Source organism: Erpetoichthys calabaricus, chromosome 8 (assembly GCF_900747795.2).
Source record: "Erpetoichthys calabaricus chromosome 8, fErpCal1.3, whole genome shotgun sequence".
Classification (NCBI taxonomy): Eukaryota; Metazoa; Chordata; class Cladistia; order Polypteriformes; family Polypteridae; genus Erpetoichthys; species Erpetoichthys calabaricus.
The window spans coordinates 130,592,378-130,619,307 of NC_041401.2; the positions used below are offsets into that span (position 1 = coordinate 130,592,378).

General features: G+C 38.1%; 1 protein-coding gene across 2 annotated transcripts in view; it reads right to left on the reverse strand.

The window, feature by feature from the left end:
- The window catches only part of prkcz (protein kinase C, zeta), a 381,379-nt gene extending 354,913 nt beyond the window's left edge, over positions 1-26,466 (reverse strand). For both annotated transcript variants that reach the window (XM_051931388.1, XM_051931389.1), the window contains exons 1-2: positions 26,333-26,466; positions 25,426-25,507 (exon numbers count right to left, since the gene is read on the reverse strand). In XM_051931388.1, coding sequence (XP_051787348.1) covers positions 25,426-25,507; positions 26,333-26,335 — 85 coding nt within the window. In that variant the 5' untranslated portion in view covers positions 26,336-26,466. The remainder of the gene's footprint in view (positions 1-25,425; positions 25,508-26,332) is intronic.
- Positions 26,467-26,930: the final 464 nt, after the last annotated feature.

The following is a 26,930-nucleotide window of genomic DNA, read 5'->3' on the forward strand; positions in this document are numbered from 1 at the left end:
TAGCTACCATTCCTCTGCACCTTGTAATATGTGTCGGTGAGGGCCACCCACACAATTCAGGTCACTGAGACTCAGTCTACGAATGCAATGAACATATACACACATATATATATATATACACATACACATATACATATATATATATATCTATACATGTTAATAAAAGGCAAAGCCCTCACTGACTCACTGACTGACTGACTGACTGACTGACTCATCACTAATTCTCGAACTTCCCGTGTAGGTGGAAGGCTGAAATTTGGCAGGCTCATTCCTTACAGCTTACTTACAAAAGTTAGGCAGGTTTCATTTCAAAATTCTATGCGTAATGGTCATAACTGGAACATATTTTTTGTCCATATACTCTAAAGGAGGAGGCGGAGTCACGTATCGCGTCATCACGCCTCCTACGTAATCACGTGAACTAAAAACAAGGAAGAGATTTACAGCACGAGTCAAACGCGGGAACAAAGGTAAATGACGTTAATTTTTGACTGTCTTTTAATACTGTGTAAGCATACATATTAACACATGTGCAATTAAACGTGTGCATTTACGGGGTGATTTCTCAGGCTTAAAAGCTCGCCTTTTACTAAAAAGGTAAATGCAAAACTATTTTCAATCATTCTATGATCTGCTTCTCACAACTGAAGGCACCGTGGCTGATGGTAAATGACGTTAATTTTTGAGTGTCTTTTAATACTGTGTAAGCATACATATTAACACGTGCAATTTAACGTGTGCATTTACGGGGTGATTTCTCAGGCTTAAAAGCTCGCCTTTTATCAAACGCGGGAACAAAGGTAAATCACGTTCTTCACTGTCTTTTAATACTGTGTAACCATACATATTAACACATGTGCAATTAAACGTGTGCATTTACGGGGTGATTTCTCAGGCTTAAAAGTTCGCCTTTTACTAAAAAGGTAAATGCAAAACTATTTTCAATCATTCTATGATCTGCTTCTCACAACTGAAGGCACCGTGGCTGATGGTAAATGACGTTAATTTTTGAGTGTCTTTTAATACTGTGTAAGCATACATATTAACACGTGCAATTAAACGTGTGCATTTACGGGGTGATTTCTCAGGCTTAAAAGCTCGCCTTTTATCAAACGCGGGAACAAAGGTAAATCACGTTCTTCATTTACCTTCGTTCCCGCGTTTGACTCGTGCTGTAAATCTCTTCCTTGTTTTTAGTTCACGTGATTACGTAGGAGGCGTGATGACGCGATACGTGACTCCGCCTCCTCCATTAGAGTATATGGACAAAAAATATGTTCCAGTTATGACCATTATGCGTAGAATTTCGAAATGAAACCTGCCTAACTTTTGTAAGTAAGCTGTAAGGAATGAGCCTGCCAAATTTCAGCCTTCCACCTACACGGGAAGTTCGAGAATTAGTGACTTCGCCGGTGCGAAGCGCGTGGATTTGACCGACTGACACATACAGACATATTCATGAGTGCAGGTACTTCGGAAAGAAAGCACCGTGTAAACCTAAAGTTTAAATTAAGTTCATAGACCTACAAAAGGTTGCCATTCATTTGAGGCAAGATTGCTTTTCTTCTGTACAACTATACGTTGCATTCTCAAGAGTGTGCCTGCACGGCTTCAGATATATATGTATATATATATGTATGTCTATATATAAATATGTAAGCTTATAAGTACTGCCTTACTTCTCTTTAAGAAAGGAAGATGTAATGATACTTGATTTAAACGATTCCATGTCTTCCTGGGTTTGCGTAGCTTATTGTCAATATCTTTACACCTGTTTTTAACACTTATTTACTGAAACGGGCTTTCACAAAAAAAGTTAGGGCTTTGCTACAGGATACACCCTCCACAAGTTAAGCAAGTAAAAATAAAATATATATTTCTGTTTTATTTAAACCTTTTAAGTTCGTATGCATAGCCCCATTTGGCTGTTTAATTTTTTTTTTTCTTTCTTCAGTAATATTTAATCTCCTTAAAGAAAAAGAACATATCCATTTTACTTTTTTTGTATCTCTTTAGTAATATTTTAGTGTAAAAGGATAACCAGTATTTAAACCTTTTATTTTACTTTATACATTTATTTTACACAATGTTGAAAAATTAATAAGAAAGCTACATATTTTGGCAGCTGCTGCTTTCATTTTCAATGAACTGAAAAAAGCTCTCCAACAGAAAACGTCAATGAAGAACAAACAGTTTGCACTATCTAAAAATCAGAAACCCTCATTTATAAAAGTTTGCTGCAGATGACTTAACTGAAAATAAATGAATAGTTCCTATGTGTATAATACATATTTATCTATTTTACTTATGCCTTTATTCCACCAACTTACAACATCTGAGGTACAATTTGTTACATTACTTTTGTTTTTTGCAGCACACGCAGGTGAAGCGACTTCCTCAGGGTCACACAGCGGTGTCAGTACCAGGATTTGAACTGACAAGCTCCGGGTTTACTGAAATATTACTGAACAAAAAAAAAACGAAAACGGGCAAATACGGCTATGCATAGATGTCCATCCGTCCATTATCCAACCTGCTATATCCTAAATACAGGAGCCAATAAGTACATATGTTTATATACAGTATATATATATATATATATATATATATATATATATATATATATATATGTGTGAATGTATGTATGTATATATGTATGTCTATATATATATATATGTAGATATGTAAATTTGTATATGTATATATATGTTTTTGTGGATGTGTGTATATTATATATATATAAAAGACAGCAACACTCATAACAATGACAACACAATTACATTGACAATCATGTTACGTTATTTTTAAAATGTTTCCTTTTTTTTTTTTCATAACCTCTTTAACACACTACTTCTCCGCTGCGAAGCGCAGGTATTTTGCTATATATATATATATATATATATATATATATATGACAGCAACACTCATAACAATGATAACACAATTACATTGACAATCATGTTACCTTATTTTTAAAATGTTTCCTTTACTTTTTCATAACCTCTTTAACACACTACTTCTCCGCTGCGAAGCGCGGGTATTTTGCTAGTAAGATTCAATAAAGGGGAAAAACTGCACAGAAATAGGGAAAATATAATGAAACAACAAACGAGAGTTAAGCATTTAAATCTATATCAAAATCAGAAATATTTCTAAATGTCTTATAAATATAAAAATCATGCTGCTGTGCTTAAAAGAAAAATACCAGCTAATTAAATGAGATCAGTGTTATCAGGTGTTGTCACTGATTAAGAATCTGGGTGGAACAAAAATCTGCAGCCACAGTGTGCCCCCAGGACCGAGGTTGGGAAACACTGTTTTAATGGATTAGGAGTGATTGTAGCACCAAGGCTGTATGATAGGCTTTCAAAGATTTTGGTCCAGAATTACGTTTATTTGGTACACATCCAAAACATTCAATTTACTTTTGTATAGCACAAAATCACACAAGGAACACAAGGAGTGCTGTAATGAGCTTTAACAGGCTTTTGACAGCCCCACCCCAGTCTTGACACTATGGTTTGTCTTGGTAGAGTAATATAATACTGTACTTTCCCCTTTTATATTATTAATGTGTAGCCTTCGTCAGAATACCTCAAATCTCAAAGACTTATCACTGTCTATAAGGTACTGTAGTATATAACTTCTTCCCACCTTCCCTTTTACATTTATAACCTCAGGCAATTAGGAGTAAAAGAAGCATGAGTTAAGTTACACTTTAAATAATTTATTATTGATAATATTCATAAATATACAAAGTACATTTGAATATTGGCAACCATACAACCTGATAAATGCTGATGTGTAGATCCAGGCAGCACACAGACTTGTTAGTTACTTAAAATGTCTCTAGTTAAGTCCTCACTGTCATTAGCCTTTACCAGTATAGGCTGGCATCACCACCATGAGACATCATAGCTATGCAACAATCATCATTCCCCCTGTAGGCTACCCCTAGAGTTGTTTGCTCACCATACGCATACTCGCTGTGCTAAACACCTCCATTCAGAATTGGCCCACTGATCCTGTGCCTGTACTACAGCTGACAACTGAAGCAGGGCTTCCATTCTTTCCCAATTAGACTATATCTAAACATCGGAGCCCATATGACTTGAAACTGTACCAACTGCACCTGGTCTTTTGAAAAATCTCACCAATTTGCTCAGTATACCTTTTCTTTTATAATAGTATTAATTATATTAATTATCCCACTTAATTAATACCCAGAATCTACACTTTATAAGCCCAAAATTAATGTCCTTATTTTTGGCAGTCCTAGCTGGTTTGCTCGGTTTCCAGCTCTTGGAATATAAATTTGCTGAATTAATGAACAAAAAAAAAAAAAAAACACTATACCTATTGTGACTAGCGCAATTACATGGCTTGTGGACTTGTTACTCACTTAAACCGCAGTAAGTGTCTTTTCTTGCTGCCTGTTCAGTTCTTCAGGTCTCTGGTCTTTTCATTTTTTCTTCATTCTGCTGTGTGGGCAGGGTCTGCAAAATGGTGACAAAGCAGTTTCTGTCCATCCCATCATCTTGGTTGCCTGCCTGGTGCCAACACTCAGATGTTGCTTTCGGGCATTCATTGGAACAGCTTGGCCACTAGTGCCACTCCACTCCAATGTGATAGTGGTTACCCAGTCTCCTGCATTGATTTTACTCTGCCAATTGCCTTCACTATTTATTACCTATGTAACGGCCAACCCTTTACCCAGCCGGCAGCTACACTTCCAAGACCTGTGGCCTGGATATTTTACTGAGGCTAATCTGTAAATACCAAGCCGTACCTCTAACAAATAATATTTTCCCCTCAATCGATGGTTTAAACATAAGCACACAAAAGCAGATATGTAAAAATAGGTGGATAAATATATTAAATGAAATAATAACAAAAAATGCAAATTTCAGACATAGAAAATAAGTATATACTGTATATATGGATATGTAAAATTCCTCCACCAAAGCAACAATGTGACAACACCAAATATACAATAACAAACCCTCCCTTGTCCCAGTAACATATAACAAACACAAAACACAAATAACAATGAATGAATACGAAAAATGCCAATGATAGTGAACTTGAGTCCGAGTATACAGCTGTCCTGAATATGGATGACTGGTCAACAGATAAGTGATGTGTTTCAATTTCCCGGAAAAAATGGAACAACCTCACTTTGAATCCTCGGCGTGTGGTGGATAATGTAGTCCAACCCTGGGGTCTCTGGTGATGATTGAATTCAAGTAAGTCCAGTGGAATGAAAAACAAACTGGATACCAAAGCGCAATGTGGAAAAATAGCAGGTGATGGTGGTTTGTTGTAGTGAACTGTAATCTCCATCTTTCTCTTTCCTCCTGGTCTGTGTCCTCCTGATTGTTTGTATAGTAATGAGCCGGATGCAATTGATTGATTGTAAACAGGTGCTTTCCATCTTGGGGCTGCGGTCTTTCTCCATCATCCGTCCCCCCTGTATTTACGGGGACGACATTCACTGACGTACACATTATAAACAGCAAATGGGACGATGGAAACAAAACGCACTCAGTACAAACATTGAAAACACTATTACTATGTTGCCCCGCTACACCTATACCAACCTAAAGTCTGTAAAAAAATTAAAATAGAACATTATTGCAAAAGATCAGAAAATGGAAACAGAAATAACTATTTTCCCCTTTCTGTCTTCCTGCACTATCCTTCCATTGTTTGTTAATGCCTGTGTGTCCTTTTTTATTGTGTGGTAACTGCTACCTGAAAATGTGGGCTAAAACCTCTAAAAAATCCATGTGCCAAATCCAGCATTTCTCCTAAAACGGACCTTTGTTCATTACTCACAACCAGCTCACTTTTCTCCATTTTATTGCATGGAGTTTCATAGGCTGTCTTTTTAAAGAAACGGTCAGTCAGGTTTCAAATTACTGAACATATGTGTGAGTGCTTTTTAATTACTGCTGGGCCTAGCAGAGCGGTTAGGACGCTCACACCCCTGTGCATTCCCGACTTGATGCCTGAGCTTGTAAACCTTTCTGCTAAACCATCCCCCATCCTTTGTTCTTTTGCTTGTCCTGTTTCATTCAAACCAACTCCTAAACTGGTGCACTCTTTCCAACTCAGTCATTCTTGCACTAGCATTTTCAGACCTTTCACATACAAGCACTTGAATTCCTTTAATTTCCACTGTTTCTCATTTTAATTTCACACTTTCTTCACTCCATTAACCAATTCATGCCCTCCATTCAACAATTGCCATTCAAACTTACCAGCTTCTATGCCTTCTATCTGATTTCTTTTTCCTAAATCAAATTTCAATGCCGCACTGGTTACCCTTCCTAACAGTGGTGAAATATCTAGCATGTTCTTTAAATACTGGACAGACCTCAGAATTACCTGGAGATTGTGGTGCAGTGGAGAATAATGGAAGGAAATGCCCTTTCTCTTTTCCCTTCCTTTCTTGCCTCTCATTTTCCTCACACTGTCATTCCCACTCTATCTGAGCACAGCAGAAGGTTCTAAGAGAATTAAATAAATACCCCTTTAAATGTCTACAGCTGCTAAGCTTTCTGGGATTTCCCTGCTGCTCCCAAAGCAGTGAAAGACATGCAGGTTTTTTTTTTTCCATATTCCATTCCTTACTACTGTTTATGGCCATTTTAGAATTTGAACCTGTACTCCTAATACTGTTACTCTATCCTCTTATGGAGCTAAACAAGATGCATTACAATCCCAGGTTAATCTGCCTTAACTACACATTCTATATTCTGTCCATCATAAATTAATTCTGACAAGTGTTCAGAATAAATATGCTTCATCAACACTTCCCCCATCCCAACCTTTGCAGAAACTTCACTTTTTCTAACATATATTATAACAAATTATTCAACAAAAGTGCGTCAAGAAACACTGCCAGGGCCCCTTCATAGCTACAACAACATTTATAAAGCACATTTTCATAAACAGTGTAGCTCAAAGTGCTATACAAGACATCAAAGAGAAAGTTACAAAGAAACTATGCCTATATAATGCCTCAGTGTTACAGTGCTCACTTATCTTGTCAAAATCAGAAGTTTTTTTTTGGATTCAAGTAGAAAAAGACAACTTGTTGATATCTATCAACAATGAACTAAGCTGACTTTTCAGTTGAATAGATAGCTCAGGTTAGCAACAGCACATAGAGCTAGACATTTTTGCAGGTGCAGGCGTGTGCTTTGTAAATGCTAGAGGCTATTGTTTTTGGTCTGTTCTGTGGTGTGAGGTTTAAATAAACAAATACACTTTGCTCTTAAAAACTTGGGTTTTGGTTGCCGCTAAGGAACCATGTGGGATTTTTTAAAGCTTTTTTGCCTTTAGGTGTTTTTTTTTTTTTTTGCTTTTTTTGCCAACACAAGAGCAAAAGTAGCTGGGTGTTTGGAGGTGCGCTTGGAAAAGTTACTTGTACTTGTTCTTGTTATCTGTATTTGAATTAGTATGAGGAGGCAGGGTAGAAAGCAGCAGTAACTGAAATCAGGGCTGTAGGAGCAGATAAAGTAGTAAAATTTTATTTATTTGTTTATTTTAGATTGAAGAGTCCTTAGCGGTCCAGAGGTAGAACAGTTAAGCGGGAGACAGCTTAAGGGTTCATTAATATGGGGGAATACAAACAGTGCGAGTAAGGAGCTTATAAGTAATAGGAATGCAAAGTTAGGAGAAGAGTCAGAGAAAAGTAAAGTTAACCTCATAGAAAGACAAATAGCAGGCAGCTGAGAGGGAGAACAGTACAGGAGCTTAAGGGGAAAAGGTGTAAAATAGCCATAGCAGATCTTAGTGTTACCATTTAAGTTAAATTATTTAATTTTAAGAAAAAAAAAAAAATTCTAATCCCACATCGAATTTTAATAATGAGGCCAGTGCAATGCAAGTCCTGTTGGATGTTGGTCTTTTTAGATGATGGTTTGGAAGAGGCAGTTGTCTATGAGGGCTACATCTGCAAGAGATGCCAGCTGATCCAGCACCTTGAGCTCAGGGTCACTGAACTGGAGGAGGAGTTGGCTGACCTGCATTGTAATAGAGAATTGGCTGACTTGGCCAATGTGTCCTTTAGAGAGATAGTGTGCACCCCCAAGGTGGCGCAGGAGGAGATTCCAGACCAGACAGGTAGAAATAGGTGGGTCACAGTCACAAGGCGTAAGGTAAAGGGTGCACACTGTCCCGGGGCATCAACCCCAGAATTAGAAGTGTCAAACCGTTATCATGTCCTTGCGGAGCTGGACAGTGTTTCTGATAATTCTGAGGTGGTAGGCAGGGATGAGGAACCCCAACTGGCCACCTCAAAACCAGTTCCCAAAAAGAGAGAGGTAGTAATAGTTGGAGGTTGAAGCACAGGTGTGCTCCAGAGAGAGAGTCTCACACAGTGTGTTGCCTTCTGGGAGCACAGGTGGGAGACCTCCCTGGAAGGGTGCATCCAGTTGTCACTGTCCATGTTGGAACAAATGACATACATAAGGGTAGTCTTTCAGTTCTGCTATCCAAATTCAATGAGTTAGGTGCCAAGCTGAGGAGCAGAACTGACAAGGTAGTCTTCTCAGAAGTTCTGCCTGTGCCACGCGCCAGTCCAGGTAAGATTGAGGAGATTAGAAGGCTTAATGCATGGCTCAAATCTTGGTGCAGGGTAGAAAGGTATAGGTTTATGGGGCATTGGGACTCCTTTTGGAACAGATGGGACTTGTTCCACTGTGACGGGTTACCAATGTATTGGGAAGGCGTATGTGTAGGCTAGTCGAGGACTGATTAAACTAGGGAATGGAGGGGCAGGGAGTTTAGGACAGGCCAGGTTTAGTTCTATACATGGAGGAACAAACAATGGTATAGAAGTAAAAATGCATAGTAATGTAAATTCTAAGCAAACATTTAAATGTAAAAGGAGTGACACATTAAAAATAGCTTGCCTTAATGCTAGAAGTATCAAAAATAAGGTAAGTGAGTTAGAGTTGTATGTAGCAGAGCATAATTATGATATTATAGCAATAACGGAAACCTGGCTAAATAACAAAGATGGGGATGAGTGTAACAGAGGGATAAACATTTTTTATGAAGGATAGACAGAACATAAAAGGAGGTGGGTTTGGTGTTTATGCCAAACAGAATTTAAATGCAAGTCCTCTTCAATTGGATGATGAGCCCCATCTTAGTGAGGACATGTGGCTTCGCCTGGAAAATATTAAGGAAAGCGGTCTTATTTTAGGAGTGTGTTATAGACCACCCAATTCAGACAGTAATTTCAACACAAATATTTTCAGTAATATCAAAAAACAAGTTTACAGGGAGATATTATCGTCATGGGTGACTTACTTATCCAAATATCAACTGGGATAACCTTGCAGATGGACAAGAGCAGGAGTTTTTAGAAGTAATCGGTGACTGTTTTTTAACACAGCATGTTAAAGCACCAACACGGGGTGAAGCCTGTCTGGATTTAGTATTTTGTAATAATCAAATAGAATTGAGGATGTAGAGGTGATTGAACCACTAGGGTCTAGTGACCATAATGTAATACAATTCTCAGTATTTTGTAAGTGCAGATGCAATGACTAAAATTGTTAAGTTGAACTTTGGTAGGGCTAATTTTGACCAGATGCGACAAAGTCTAAATAGGATACACTGGGATAAGCTTTTAAGTGTGGAGACAGTCGAGGAGCAGTAGAACAGGTTTAAAAATGTTTTACGTGTAATGCAGAACAGATACATACCTAAATTTGGAATTAATAGAGAATTAAAAAAACTCCACGGTGGATTAATAAAAATTTTAAAAAGAAGTTGCAAAGGAAAAAACTGCTTTATAAGGCATATAAGACTAATGACTGCAAAGTGAATCGTAGAGCGTATGAGAACATGAGGGCAACCATTAAGGATATCAGAGAGGTTAAAAGACAGTTGGAGAGGAATATAGCAGATAAGGCAAAAGAAGACCCTAAGAGATTCTTTCAGTATTTTAGTAGTAAAAGAATAGTCAAGGAGGAGGTGAAATGCATCAGAAATAGTAAAGGAGAATTAAAAGATACAGACAATGAAATAGCGGATGCCCTAAATTTACATTTTTCTGAGGTGGTCACAAGTGAGCAAGTGGATAACCTCCCAGAGGTAAACGCAACTACTAAGGAGGTACTGAGAGATTTGGAAATTATAGAGGGAGAAGTACTGCTCAGATTAAATAAACTGAAATTAAACAAATCACCAGAACCAGATAATATTTATCCTTGAGTTCTTAAGGAGGCTAGTGAGTACATATATAAACCCTTGACACATTTTTTGGAAGTCATTGCGCACTGGAGAGATTCCGAAGGACTGGAAAGTGGCAAATATCATCCCATTATACAAAAAGGGTGACAGGGCAGATCCAAGCAACTATAGGCCAGTAAGCTTAACATGCATCACAGGAAAATTAAAGGAAGGAATTATTAAGGATAAGATTGAGCAGCACCTGGCAAGGACAGGAGTTATTCTGAACAGTCAGCATGGGTTCAGAAGAGGGAGGTCGTGTTTTACTAACATGCTGGAATTCTATGAGGAGGCAACAAAAGGATATGATCAAAGTGGAGCATATGATATTATTCATCTTGACTTTCAGAAAGCATTTCATAAGGTGCCACATGAGAGGTTGGGCATCAAATTAAAAGAAGTGGGAGTTCAGGGTGATGTTTTTAGATGGGTGCAGAACTGGCTCAGACACAGGAAGCAGAGGGTGATGGTGCGAGGAACCTCATTAGAACTGGCCTATGTTAAGAGTGGTGTTCCACAGGGGTCAGTGCTAGGGCCACTGCTATTTTTATTATATATAAATGATTTAGATAGGATTATAAGAAACAAGCTGGTTAAGTTTGCAGATGATACCAAGATAGGTGGATTAGCAGATAATTTGGAATCCGTGATATCATTACAGAAGGACCTGGATAGCATACAGGCTTGGGCAGATTTGTGGCAGATGAGATTTAATGTCAGTAAATGTAAAAATATTAGGTTTGAATACACAATGGGCGGTTGAAAAATAGAGAGTACACCTAATGAGAAGGATTTAGGAGTCATAGTGGACTCCAAGCTATCGACTTCCCGACAGTGTTCAGAAGCCATTAAGAAGGCTAACAGAATGTTAGGTTATATAACATGATGTGTGGAATACAAGTCCAAGGAGGTTGTGCTCAACCTTTATAATGCACTGGTGAGGCCTCATCTTGAGTACTGTGTGCAGTTTTGGTCTCCAGGCTACAAAAAGGACATAGCAGTGCTAGAAAAGGTCCAGAGAAGTGCGACTAGGCTGATTCCAGGGCTACAGGGGTTGAATTATGAGGAAAGATTTAAAGAGCTGAGCCTATACAGTTTAAGCATAAGAAGATTAAGAGGTGACATGATTGAAGTGTTTAAAATTATGAAGGGAGTCAGTACAGTGGATTGAGACTGTTATTTTAAAATGAGTTCATCAAGAACATGGGACACAGTTGGAAACTTGTTAAGGGTAAATTTTGCACAAACATTAGGAAGTTTTTATTTACACAAAGAACGATAGACACTTGGAATAAGCTACCAAGTAGTGTGATAGATAGTAAGATGTTAGGGATTTTCAAAACTTGACTTGATGTTTATTTGGAAGAAATAAGTGGATAGGACTGGCAAGCTTTGTTAGGCTGAAAGGCCTGTTCTTGTCTAGAGTGTTCTAATGTTCTAAATCAACGGATTTAGTCAAGCTCCAAAATGTCTTCATTAAGCAACTGACTATACTATGTGCACAATTTACCAGTGCACTCAAACCTCAGAGATCCTCATAGTATCCCCCGGTGGCTTACAAATGTGAGTCGCTTTCCTTCTTTCTAAAGGCAAGAACATTAAGGACACCAAGAACCACCATCTAATCACATGCCTCCCAACCAAATACAAGGCACTAACTGCAGCTATCAGCAACAGTATATATGATTATTTGCTAATTTACAAGCTTCTCCATCAAGAGCAAAAAGGATGCAGAGGAGCATCTACAGGATACAAAGACCAGCAACTCAAACAAGGTGGTTGTGGCAGTGGCAGAAGCAAAGGAGCAAAAGAGAAACATGAGTAAGGCGTGGCTTGGCTACAAAAAGGTGTGTGATAATGTCTTCCATACCTGGATCCTCAAAGTCATGGACATATACCATTTATGTCCAGATCTTAAGAAGTTTGTGAAAGCATGCATTAGAGACTATCAAACAGTGATACATCTCATCTACACTGTAGGATATATTACAATGAAGAAAATTGCCATCCCTTTCTCTTTTGTTTAGCTCTTGTGCCATTGATCAACATGCTGAAAGGAAAGATTGGGTTTGTACCCAAGAACAACAAAATGTATCAGCCACCAATTGCATAAAGATGACTGCAAGCTGTTTCGTAAGAAAGGAAAAGACCTCCGATAGTAAAGGTTAGAGATAACATCTGGATGGAATTTAAACAAGCCAAATGTGCTGTTGAGATATTCAAAGCAGATAAGCTTGTCAAAACAGAAAACATCCAGCTGGATGAAAACATAGTATAGGATTTTGATTGATTAATAATAAAAAAAACTCCCACCCAAGAGGACACCATAATAATGTAGGTTTTAAAGAAGAAATTTTAACTTGGTTAATTATCATTTTTGTCTTCAGCATTTCTGGTAATTAATCAAATAATTCAGCAAGGCTCCTACTTTATTTACCTTGCCTTTCTCTGATGTAGGTGGCAGATCTCCGTCCTTTAGATTTATATCAAGGTAACTGAAGCATACTCATCTTACGAAGCAGAATCATGCAATTTATTGATAAACAAGAATTATAGAAGTACGATAAATGCATACATATATATTGACATAGAAAACTGGACGCAGACAGATTAGACCAATATGGCTGTTTACTGGTATTTCGTGTTCTGCTTTCGTGTTCTGCTTTATTCTGGCACAAGGGCCAGAATGACACCAAGGGCCTCCTATACAATGCTGTGCATAGAATTCACACTAAAACAAGGCATATGGACAAAAACAAATATGCAAATCAATGTAAATAGCCCCTTCCACTCAGTGTTTTGTTAAACGTCAATGGTAGAAGCACACAAAGAATTTCAAAAAAGAAGTGGTCAGATATCATAGTCAACATGAAAGGGCAGGTGTCAGCATGTCATATGGAAGTTTTAGGGTCACAGAAGGGGAAAAAAATAGGGTCAATGAAAAGAAAAAAAAAAAGGTCTATGCAGTGATTAAAATTGCTACGTGCTCCTAAAATGGGCTCTCTTATGCCAACAGGAGCGCACAGGCAGTGATCGCCACACAGAATACATTACATTCATATTATTATAGCTCTCTGAACATTTGAAAATAATAAGATGTATACTTGATATAATTTTTATGATGAAATGCATTAAAGCATGTATTAAACATGTGGGAGCATGGTGGCGCTGCGGTAGCGATGAGCTGGCGCACCGTCCAGGGATTGTTCCTGCCTCCCACAAGATGCCTACTGGGATGGAATAATTTGTTAAGGCAGTACTAGGTCTGTCAAATTTACCAACCTCCAACTTATGTCCTTCTGTTTTCTTTCTCTACATAACCAATCACCGCACAATAAGCATCTGTAATAATTGAAAAACTGCTGCAAGCTTAGAACGCCAGTTTTTCAAAGCTTTTAAGGAACATTGAAAAATCTTCTGTTTAATTATTCCATCCATCCAAGGTCACGCCAGTCAGGAACAATCCCTGGACGGGACACCAGCTCATCACGACCACTGTGCCACCATGCCCCAGACGTTAAATTAACAGTACAGTACACCCCCAAAATTAGCGGGGGTTACGTTCCTAGAGCACCCGTGAATTGTGAAAAACCGCAAATTTTGGATGTGGTTAAAAAAATGCCTATTTTTATAGTTTAAACCATAAATATGCCCCCAAAACACTTTAATTTCAAACTCAGCTTAATACATTGCCTAAAAAAAAGAATGTAAAGGTAAACCTGTATACTGTACTGCTATGTCTCTCGCAGTGCTAGAATGTAAAATACCAACGTTACCGCTATATGTACTTTAATTCATGCAAGTGTGTTTTCATTGCCAGAAGCCTTAGAAGGTGCAGGGTGTTTCGATGGCATCTTGGAGCTTTAACCTTTAAACTGACACATACTTGGGGGTTAATGCATCCCTGGACGCCAAATACTTTTTTGCTGCACTTTTTAAGTAAACATCACAACTCAAAAAGAAAAAGTGAAATTTTAATGGTACACATTTTTTTCATGCAAGAGCATCACAATTACTGCAACACTGATCATTTTACACACTGCCAGTAAACTGTAAAAACAATTTAAAAAACTACTGGAACAATATGTACAAGGTGCAACTGACGCCATGGATGAAATTCAGTAAATCACTGAGCCAACTGCACTTGAACTGGCTGCACGCAAGCACACAGAGGTAAACGCTGATGCTTGCAGGCTAGTCTAGTGCAGAGGCTCAATCCCAGGGACAGTGAGGCTGCAGTGCTTGCAGGGGCTGGCAGTGGTCATGAGATGGCTGCTCAACGAATATACGGTACTGACTGATCAGCTCCTGTGTGCTCACAAATGGCCCTGGGAAACTACTATAGCCGGTTGTGGCGGTTTAAAGGGCTAAGAGGAACAAAACGGAAAACACAAGAACACTCAGCTGGAGATGCATCACAGTCAATCAGCAGCAAGGAGAAATGAAAAACGCTGTAGCGGTCCGGTGACGCTAAGATTCACACCATCGAGAAGATGGTGATTGATTTATTTTATTTATTTTTATGGTGGAGATTCCAAGGACGCACCTAGCCTTGGACCAACCCGCACGCACTCACAGAGACAAAAACAAGCAAACTGGTAATCAAACAGCGAATAAAGAATGTAATGAAAACAAATGAAATGAATGAAAACAACGCTACCACCCTTGTTCCCCTTACAGCGATTACACATTAAATACAACAAAGCACAAACAAAACACACACAGCAAATCAGGGGTGTCGAACTCTGGTCCTGGAGGGCCGCAATGGCTGAAGGTTTTCATTCTAACCACCTTCTTTATTAGTGACCTGTTTTTGCTGTTAATTAACTTCTTTTGCTTTAGTTTTAATTAACTTGACTCAGACCCCTTAATTCTTTCTATTTCCTTAATTAGCAGCCAAACAATAATGAGACACAAAACGAGCAAACAGATGACCAGCTAACCACATTATCTGAACATAAAGAAAGGTGAGGGTCTCGGTAAGGTTGATCTCTCAGGTCATTAATCAGAAATGGAAAATCAACAGTTTGATTAATGTCTGCTGTTGCAGAATGAGAGAAGCAGCAAGCCGTGGAATTAAGTAATGGGTTTAATTAACAGCAAGAATTGGCTTCTCATTAAGAAACTGGTTGGAGTGAAATTGGTTGGAGTTTGAAACCCCAGTTTAGCTGGTCATCTGTTGGCTCGTTTCACATCTCATTTCTGTTTGGCTGCCATTTAATGAAGAAAAGAATCAATTGAAAGGACTGAATCCTTAAAAACAGGGCTATTCAAATGAAGGAAAAAAGAGTTAATTAGCAGTGAAAACTGGTCACTGATTAGGAAAAGGGTTAGAATGAAAACCTGCAGCCACTGCGGCCCTCCAGGCCTGGAGTTCGACACCCATGCAGTAAATCATGAAAAACGCTCTTGAAAAACGGCAACGAATGAAATGTAATGAAATGAAATGGGAATGTAAAGATAGTCCTACCACTAGTTCCTGAAATGGTGAAGATGGGTGGACAGGTTCAGGAGTGCTCCTTTCTTTGCAGGATGGCCATGAATCCACATGCAGTCCTCATGTACACAGGCAGACGGCAGACAATCCAGACGCCAACAACGAAACGATCCAGGACAAAACGAATTAATACAGGTAACCCAACAGAAGGCAGACAGAAGGAACTTGAAGCACAGATTACAAAAACTTTTTTTTTTTTGTTTGCTTTTGGTCACCAGCCCCCTTTTTAAAAGCCACATGGACATCCTTTGACCTCAACAGCTCCAGCACCCTCAGCAGAAGACCAATCAGAGCCACTGCAAGGACTGCTGGGAGTTTGAGTTTCAAATTCTATTGGCTACTTTCACCATCCCAAGCCACGTTTTCCTCTACAGTTGCTTCTTGTTCTCTCTACAGTAAAGTATTGGCACGAACAAAGCCATAAAAATTGCGGAGGATATTTGCGGTTTCCGCAAACAATTAGATAAGTTCCAAGGAAAAATTCACGAATGACTGAGGCCGCGAACTCTGTACCGCAGCTTCGCGGAGGTCTACTGTATACATTATTTAAATGTGAACAATTTGCAAAATACAATATACATACTTTAATGCATTTTGTCATGAAAATATCAAATATACATCCTAGCATTCTAACAGCACATAGCTCTAAGAGGATAGGCTCTTGGAAATCTGAATAGACTTGGAAGCCATTCATAATAATTTGTAAATGCGTGCCATCTTCCATTGAATTAAATTGGTTTATTGTCATCGTATGGTACAATGAGATTCAATATCCATCCAACCATTTCCCAACCCGCTGAATCCAAACACAGGGTCACGGGGGTCTGCTGGAGCCAATCCCAGCCAACACAGGGCACAAGGCAGGAACCAATCCCGGGCAGGGTGCCAACCCACCGCAGGACGAGATTAAATATGCAACTCCTCAATAACAAATAAAAAATATACAATATGAAATTATAAGTAAAACTAGCAAAATACCCGCGCTTCGCAGCGGAGAAGTAGTGTGTTAAAGAGGTTATGTAAACATATATATACATAAACATACTGTATATACATAAATATATACATATACACATCCACATATATATACATATATCAACATATATATACACATACATATATATATATATATATATATATATATATATATATATATATATATATATATATATATATATATATACACACACACATGCAGACACATATACATATATATACATATACATATTTGTATATCTACATATATATATACACATATATACATATATATACATATTTGTATATCTACATATATATAAACATATATACATATATATACATATTTGTATATCTACATACATACACATATATCTATGTATGTATATATATATATATATATATATATATATATATATATATATATATATATATATACACACATATATATATACACATACATATATATATATATATATATATATATATATATATATATATATATATATACAGTGATCCCTCGCTATATCGCGCTTCGCCTTTCGCGGCTTCACTCCATCGCGGATTTTATATGTAAGCATATTTAAATATATATCGCGGATTTTTCGCTGCTTCGCGGGTTTCTGCGGACAATGGGTCTTTTAATTTCTGGTACATGCTTCCTCAGTTGGTTTGCCCAGTTGATTTCATACAAGGGACGCTATTGGCAGATGGCTGAGAAGCTATCCAGCTTACTTTCTCTCTCTCTCTCTCTCTCGCGCTGACGTAGGGGGGTGTGAGCAGGGGGGCTGTGTGCAGCTGTTTCCTGAAGGACATGCTGCACGGAGCTTCGCATACTTAAAAGCTCAAAGGGCACGTATTGATTTTTTTTATCTGTCTCTCGCTATCTCTCTCTATCTCTGTCTTCCTGCTCCTGACAGAGGGGGTGTGAGCCGCCGCCTTCAACAGCTTTGTACCGGCGGTGCTTCGCATACTTAAAAGCCAAAAAGCCGTATTGATTTTTTTTTTGACTGCTTGCTTTGCACTCCTTTGAAAAGGAAGATATGTTTGCATTCTTTTAATTGTGAGACAGAACTGTCATCTCTGTCTTGTCATGGAGCACAGTTTAAACTTTTGAAAAAGAGACAAATGTTTGTTTGCAGTGTTTGAATAACGTTCCTGTCTCTCTACAACCTCCTGTGTTTCTGCGCAAATCTGTGACCCAAGCATGACATTCTAAAAATAACCATATAAACATATGGTTTCTACTTCGCGGATTTTCCTATTTCGCGGGTGGCTCTGGAACGCAACCCCCGCGATGGAGGAGGGATTACTGTATATATATATATATATATATATATATATATATATATATAGCTGATTACCCAGTGGATTCGCTCACTGAGTGCAAGAGAAAAAAATAAAATGTATGTATAAAATAAGTTTAATTGCCAAATTTATTTTTCCACAAATAAAGAGCACTTACAATAACATAGAAATCAATATAAACAACATTAACATCATTATCATTTGAGAATATGAAGTAATATATAAGAAGCACATTGCATATAAATATAAATTATTAAACATTAAAATGTTCTTCTATAAAACACTACCGTGGCTATTCGTTTGTCTGTCCAGGATTTTAAATCAGCTGTAGCTCGCAAACCGTTTCACCTATTGACTTGAAATTTGGTACACAGATACTACGTCACGTCTACTATTCGCTTTCCCACACATATGAACACACACATATATATATATATATATATATATATATATATATATATATATATATATATATATATATATATATATATATATATATATATATATACACACATACATATACAGACACATACACATATATACATATACATACATAGTGCGTTGCAACACGGGCTGTGATTGTTACATGGGAGGGAGACGACAAATCACAGCTTCCCGCTTTGTAATCGGGCTTGTGATTGCTGCTTTGACGGATGTCCAGATCCCACAGTATTTCCCCTTAGGAGAGGCGTTAGGCAAGTGTAATTGAATAGCGGTGGTGCAAGTTATTACTCTTTTTATCTTTATTTTATTTTATTGTAGAATCAACTCACAGCTGCGCGCACCAGTGCGTGCGTGGCGGATGCGTACGGCTGACGTTTTCATTGTCTACCACCTTCGCTAATCATTCTTGAGGCAGATTGAAGACTTAAGTGCCAGCTTAACTGAAAAATTAAAGAAAACATACTAAGTTTTAAAAGAAATCAGTTTTAACGGGAAAAGATGCCGACGAAAGAAGAGAAGCAGCGGGACGCTAGGGTCAAGAGCTGCTCATTAAGCAGCAAGCGCATCAACCTCTGAGCAAACGAATGGTAAACGTACAGAGAAAGAGGATAAATACTATGAATGGTCATGTCAAGTGTATTCGCTGCACGTTATCGTGGAGTGCGCTGTTACTGGTATTTTGATAAAAGAATCTGAATAACATATAAGAATCGTATAAATTATTAAACAGTAAAACATTAACATTTAAGAAGTAAAGATACATTGAGTACTACTGTAGTGCTTTCGGGTATAGTACATTTTTTGTTTGCCCATTACATGCATAAATGTATAAATTTTTTGGTGTACCTACCCAAGAACACGCGACATGACCCGGCAGTTAAAAAATTTATCGCTCCAGCAATTTCAACTCTGTTACAAAGTCATCTAATATGGTATTGCAAACGGCAGCGAGAGCGTTTCTATAAACTCAATTTAAACTTACTGTTTACACCGTGCTTTGAAGATGCATAGTATGCGACACGTGTTTCGCCGTAATTGTGGGCTCATCAGGAGTACACAGTCACTGCACTCCCTTACGGGAATCGATCCTCGGACGTAGAGGCGAAGCCCCTAATGTTGTGCCACGGCGTGAGGTTCGTTCATTTGACAGCATGTAGATCGGGGTAATTACATTGCAGGCATTCGTAGTCTGATTCACAATCTGATTGTATGGGTGGTTACCTTCCAGGTAACAGTTGTGGTTGGTGAGCAAGTCGGCTAACTTCTGCCACGGTGCCCTCTTTCAGTTGCGAGAAGCAGATCATACAATGGTTTAAATAGTTTAATATATATAGCAAAATCACCGCGCTTCGCAGGGGCGAATATGGTATTGCAAACGGCAGCGTTTCTATAAAGTTAAAGTTACGGTTTATACCGTGCCTTGTTTCATATTCTTTTCCTACCTTATCAATTGTGTAATGTGTTTTTTGAACAGGTTTGATTAATGCAAGTGATCACTCCTGCTGCGTTCAGTCACTTCACGTGAGCCACTCTCTTGTGTGATGTTGCGATGTCCACGGGTTTATTTAATGTTAGCTAAGACCCGGCAGTTAAAAGTTTCTCGCTACAGCAATTTTAACTCCGTTACAAAGTGATGCAAACTGTCGTTTATACCTCGTGTCTTCTCATTAAACTTGTATCTCGCGAATATGGCATTGCAAACGGCAGCGGGAGCGTTTGTATAAAGTTAAGGTTACGGTTTACACCGTGCTTTTTTATACCTCGTGTCTTCTCATTAAACTTGTATCTCGCGAATATGGTATTGCAAACGGCAGCGGGAGCGTTTCTATAAAGTTAATTTAGACTTACGGTTTACACCGTGCTTTTTTATACCTCGTGTCTTATGAAGATGCTTGTATGCGTCACTCACTCGCTTCTTATTGTTTCGCTGCCTTGTCAATTGTGTAATGAATGTTTTCTTCTGCGCTCTTTGGGGCTCCTCCTTCTTTTCTACGTACTGAGTTCACAGTCAGTTCATGTGATTACGTGGGAGGCGTGATGACGCGACACGCAACTCAGTCTCCTACGGCCATCTTGCTGCCTACCATTACAGTATATGGACAAAAAAGAGGTTCCAGTTATGACCATTACGCGTATAATTTTGAAATGAAAACTGCCTAACTTTTGTAAGTAAGCTGTAAGGAATGAGCCTGCCAAATTTCAGCCTTCCACCTACACGGGAAGTTGGAGAATTAGTGATGAGTCAGTCAGTCAGTCAGTCAGTGAGTGAGTCAGTCAGTCAGTGAGGGCTTTGCCTTTTATTATTATAGATATACATGTATATATAGTGCAGATAGTGCAAATGATGCTTAAAGCGCCTCAGGTTGTACAATATTACAGGTGTAGTGCAAATTTAATGCTAGGCAATTTTAAGTACAAAGAGTTTTACTGGGAGCATGTGATAGACTGATTGAGTACGTTTATAGCTCTTGGGATGAAACTATTTGGAGTCTCAAGGTCCTTGCAGGAAAGGCTCTGAAGCATTTGCCAAGACATTACTCATTCTGGCCCAAGAGTTTAGATGCCGACGTTCCCGTCTTGAAGTAATGGCTTTTCAGCCTTGTCAAATGATTGGCACACAGCCTTGGCTCGATAGACTGGGTCTCAGCTTCAGGTTCACAAAGATGGAAAGGATGGTTCATAACTTATTAGGTTTCATAAGGTCATTTTGCACACGGGGAGGGTGCCCTGAGAGAATCCCCAGGTAAGCAAGTGTCCACCAAATAACCTGGAACACTTCTTTTGGATGGTGCAGAGAGTATTAAGGAAAGGTTGAACCTTACTCTGATTGGATTAAAGTCGCTTCCAGTTATGAAATCAGCATTTTCTAATAGGCGAGTTCTTCTGTCCATCTTAGTTGGCAATACCCCGAAATATAGGTTTTTCACATTACTGAAGTCCATTTCACATCTACTGGCTCAAGAGGTCTGCAGAGAGGCCTTTGGAGAGATGTCAATGCAGCTTTGATTTACACCTTTTGTTATCAGATGAAGTTCAGGCAGATCCTGGTACAAGCTGGGGTTCAGTCACTTAGTTTAGAATGGAAGTGGGGGAAGGCAAAGCTGGATGCCTGTATCCCTGGTAAAGTTCCTTTCTTAACAGGCCTGGTGTGCTATGAAAGCCTAGGAAAATGAGCAATGCCCACTTTGTCCTACAACAGTCATAAAGGACCACGACTAGGACAAGCTATATAAGCACCTAGGCATTAACAAGGTGCTTCATTACTATAATAAAGGAGTATATAAGTAGAGTTTGCCCAATTCTAAAATCAGAGTTCAACTCCTGTAGCAAGATGACTATAAACAGCCTATCAATCCCAGTGCTGATGTATAAATGAGAAAGCTTCTTCCCTTGCATGGGATCAACCATCCAAAGGCTTACACTCATACGATGTATATCCAGTGGAAAGACCATGGATTCAGACTCTCAGAACTGGAGTCTGCCTTCAACTCTGCCATTATGTGGCTCAATGACTACATCCAGTTGGGAAAACACAGGCTCACACCAATGATGCATAGCTATGAAGCCAGGAAAGCCAAGTACTCACCGTCCATGATTACAGCAGAGGTCCGAAAACAATTCCTGTTGCAAGAGTCTACGAATGTGCCCTTTAAGGCTCACCTAAATGAGCATGCATATCACAAGGAAGCAAGACTAAAAGAGAAGGCACTGCATAGTCAATTCTTTAAGCTACTTGGAAGATCTGCATAGAGATAAAGAAGCATCTTGTGAATGGCCTCAAAGCTTGGAACTCAAAGGAGAGAGAGAGAGAGTCAAATATGCACAGCACAAGATCAGGCTCTCAATACCTGACTCCAAAAAAAAATGCCATCTTTAAAATGAATGTTGATAGTACAGTAAGTGCAGAATGTGCCATGCATTTGGTGAGTACACAAGTCACATGGTGGCTGGCTTCTCAGTGTTGCCATCTACCAGATACACCTGCACAGGCATAAAGTGGCTAGCTATCTGCACTGGTCGATGTGCAGGAAACTTGGCCATAAAGTACCCGATCTCTGGTATGAGCACAAGGTGTCACAAACCATCACGTGGGACATGGCTATCAACACCAACTAAGAAATGTCAGCCATCTTACCAACTAAAGTGCTCCACAACAGAAAGACTGTCTTGTCATTGATATTGCTATCCCAAAAAGATGCTTATCTTCTAACAAAAAAAGTTGAGAAGATTAGCAAATACCAATATCTGGAGATTGGAATCAAGTTGTGTGATGCGGGAAGCAAAGTGGAGAACAGTGGCATTCTATTAAGGTCCACATAACAAAGAGCAGCATAAGAGGGACCAAGAATACCTTAGAAACTCTACCAAGACAAAAAAACAGAGTTTATTCATCAACACCCATTTATACTGTTCTTTTGGGTGGAAGTGCCAGACCCAACCAATCTGTGACTATTGCTAATGTTTTGCTACCTCCATCTCCATCTTAATTGGGGATTGTGCCATCTGCTTCATGCTGTTGTGGACATCTGGGACACATGTATGATTCCACCCTGTCAAAAGAATTCCATTCCACTGTGCCACCAGAAGAAAAATAGCCAGGTAATAGTTAGGATATGGAGTGAGTGGGAGAATACCAGACCCACACAAAAAATAACCAACACAGCTTCACATAGATAGATGGTACTTTTTGCCCTAAATGGAAATATAGCCTTTAACATTGGAACAATTAAGAAAGAGACTCCACCTTCATATGTGATATGGGACAGCAGTAAAGACTTTGGTGAACACAATCATGCACTCAATATTCAGTAAACCTCAATGATAGCACAACCTCTTCAATAGGAGAGGACAGATCCATGATAAGAGGAAGTAGTAGCCTTACATACTGGTGGACATCAGTGGTCTCAGAAAGACCTGGTTGCAGCTATAAAAGGTTTACCACCTCCCTGGAGGACATGGGGAGGACCCACCTAACACAGAATGAGACTGGCATCGGGAAAATGCTCCATTCATTAAACAAAACCTCAGAAAAACTCATTTGGCCAACCAAGTGTTTGCATATAATATCATGCTGATTGAAAGGATTACATAGCTTTATGTATTACTATGGACATTGTCAATCATTCTTATCAAGAAAAACAATGGAACTTACAGAATGTGTACTACAAAAGTGTTAATGCCTATACTTGCAAAGACTCATACCTATTGCTTAATATAGATGGGTCTTTCAACCTTACAAGGACAAAACATTTTTCATTGCTTAACACTAGAATTCCAGAAGCCTACGAAAAGTCAGAATGCCGGGCAAACTTAAATTCCTTTGTACCTCTTCATCAGTGCTTTTGTATTGCAAATGTGTCACTCAGCACAAGCAACAAGAAGCCTGCTATCCCCCTCCCCTCCACCACACCAGATGCAGCTGAAGTTCATCCCAGCTCAAGTATGTTTATCTGGGTGTGAGGTGCCTTGAATTATATAGGGTAAATAATACATCGTTATTTGGAATACATACATTTCATGCGTGTTCCATGTCTATGGGAGGTTGGGGGGGTTTGGTGAGTGGTTATATTGACATTTGTAAAACATGATACTGATGAAGAAGTGCAAATGAATTTAAGGTGGCATGGCATTACGAATTTTGTCGTAGGTTTCAGGGATTCTAATGTTAACCTCAGAATTGGAAGAGAGAGAGAGAGAGAGAGAGAGAGAGAGGGTTGGATTGGAAGGCCAACCACATAAGTTTCCTTGATTGACAAAATGTACTTTGCCCTTCAAAAGAATAATTAGGTTACTTCCACAATTCCTGTAATACTGTCTGCCACTCCATGTACTTAAGAATCTTCCATTTTAGCTAAGCCTAAGGCAGTGGTGGCATTCAATCATTAGAATTAAGTTTAAAAGAATATAATAGGCCAAAACTTTGAAAAATTCAATGGTTGTAGTCAAATTGAACAGACATTTTTACTTCTATTTCTGTTCTGTAATCAGTTAATATAAAAGGGGTTAGTGCAGAAACCTGGATTACCAGAGCCTTGACCCAATTACCATGAACACTGACTGAAGCCTGTAACAAGTTGAATTCTTAATTAATTTTCTTTTCTTCCTTTTGGATTTCATTAAGTATATGAAGCTGCTCCCAGCTTTCCTGGAAGTTTAGTCATATAGCATCTGTACAACTACAGCATGCTTTCATGTCTGCAAGGAAAGATGCTAAAATGGCATCCCCACTGGTATTGGACTCAGCTGTGGGTTCTTGTTGAGAATGCCACCTTAGGATAATCTGTTACAATTTTGACACAGCTGAGAAAATCTTAACATGCTTTAGCTGTTGTTGTATATCCTCTTGTGCAAAGAAGAAGACAAAAGTACTTAAAAAAAAAAAAAGAAATAACACCACATCATTTCAGAATCTTGGGATAATTTTTTTTTTTTTTTTTTTTTAGATTGGATGGTCTAACTTTCTATATGTCTATTGTTTGCTTTACAATCTAAACGTAAAACCATGATCAGGAAAGATAAATATATTAAGTCTATATATAACCATTGATTCATAAAACAAAGTAAGAAGTACAATATAAAACCCAGATAAATGCAAAAATATAATGGCTTTCAACAATTAATATATACAAGGTTAATTATGTTTTAAAATGACCACATATGTGACAAGAGTTTAATGACTGAAATAGCTGGTGTTCCCAACTTTACAATTTGTCAGCAGATGGATTTTTCCAGTAACTAGGTGGCTGGAAATCATTTGTACAGTAAACAATGAAAAACTGAAAATACGGAAAACTATAATTAGAATATTGTCTCAATTAACAACTTTTTCTTTATCCAAAATTACTAGTAAACACCTTATTAAGTAAACAAGTCATTGATATAGTGGGTTTCTCAGCTGCCTATTACAATTTTATGATAAACTAAAATAAAACAGGAATAAAACCTACTTCCATCCACTTCATCTGATGTACGATCAGGATCATCAATCTTGTCATCTACTGCTGGCTCATGGGATGGCATGATTGGATCCTGAAAATATATTAAACGAATGGATTTACCTTAAGAGAAATGAAATAATTCTGAAAAGAGTAACACAAATGTAGGTTCATAAAAAAACTGGGGTTGGAAACCTAGAGGTGACTCAATCTGATCCTTATTTTCACAATAAATGCATAAATAGTAGCAACATTTTATCTAAGATACCTACAGATTACAGAAAACATTAAATTTGAACATTAAATTGTGGAGAGGATATTGGATTCATTAATCACAGCATATTCTTGCTAGAGTCGTTGCTGATAGTATTCATATTGTATTTAATTACTGATTGTCTTAAGTTTGAAATGTTCTCCTTACTTTGGTGTACACTGGGGTTTATGAATATCCAACTGACCCATTTTCAGATCACTATGATATGTTGGAATTGTTGTTTACCTGTACTTTGATTCAATGTGGATTTCATAATGGTGCAAACTAAATTAACCAGAAAAAAAATAAAAAGTATCAAAAGAGACTGAAACATCAAAAATATATAATTTAATTAATACATCTTCCAGCCTAGCCATTGCTAACATTTCACAAGGAAGCAACAGGATGCATTTCACCCACCTGTCATCCCAACTCATTCACGGTTGTTATGGTGTTTGGTGCAGATGTCTTACCACCTTCTACAGCTACACACCCAAGAAATTAAACTGTCCTCTGGTTGCTCCTGGTATAATTCACCCCTAACTGGTATTTAAAGGCCAAAATTGGAAAGCAGCTTTTGGGCTGTTTGTCCTTTACTTGAATTACAGCATCCTAATTATTCTTGACTGAAGCCTCACTACACAATATCTATATATTCCTACTTACCATATGCCTTCAGCTGCTCAGCGGAACAGTTCCGTGACTACACTTATGAACCAGAAGTCAGTAGTTGATAAACTTGTAGCCCTGCTGAGCAAGACTCCATATTCTGTTACTGCAGTAACTGTAGTATGAATTCTAGAAGGAGAGATGAAACATATGAAAGTTGATAGCTGTAGTCAATAACATATTAAAATCACATGTAGACTAAAAACCTGTTTGCTCTTGTGTCTCTGAGCAATAAAGAGCCATTCTTTAAAACATAGAATAAGATTTTATTTTTACTGATAATATTACAGCTATTACTCATATTAATGTCAAACTATTCAGGTTTGTGTAATATCCTTTCATTAATAATAAAATATAGAACATATTAATATTTCTATTTAAATAACTTATTTGTATTGCAATACAGAAACACAGCTACATTCAAAACAGAGAGAGAAAAAGAGAGAGACTGACAGACAAAGTCAGTGAATTTACCCTCAAGAATTAAGGATCTCTTTGTCACAAAAAATTTACAGACATAGCACTAAAACGCTAAAAAGAAGGAGCAAGCCAACCAAAAAAAAAAAAAGACAACATTTATGAATTACTGTCCACA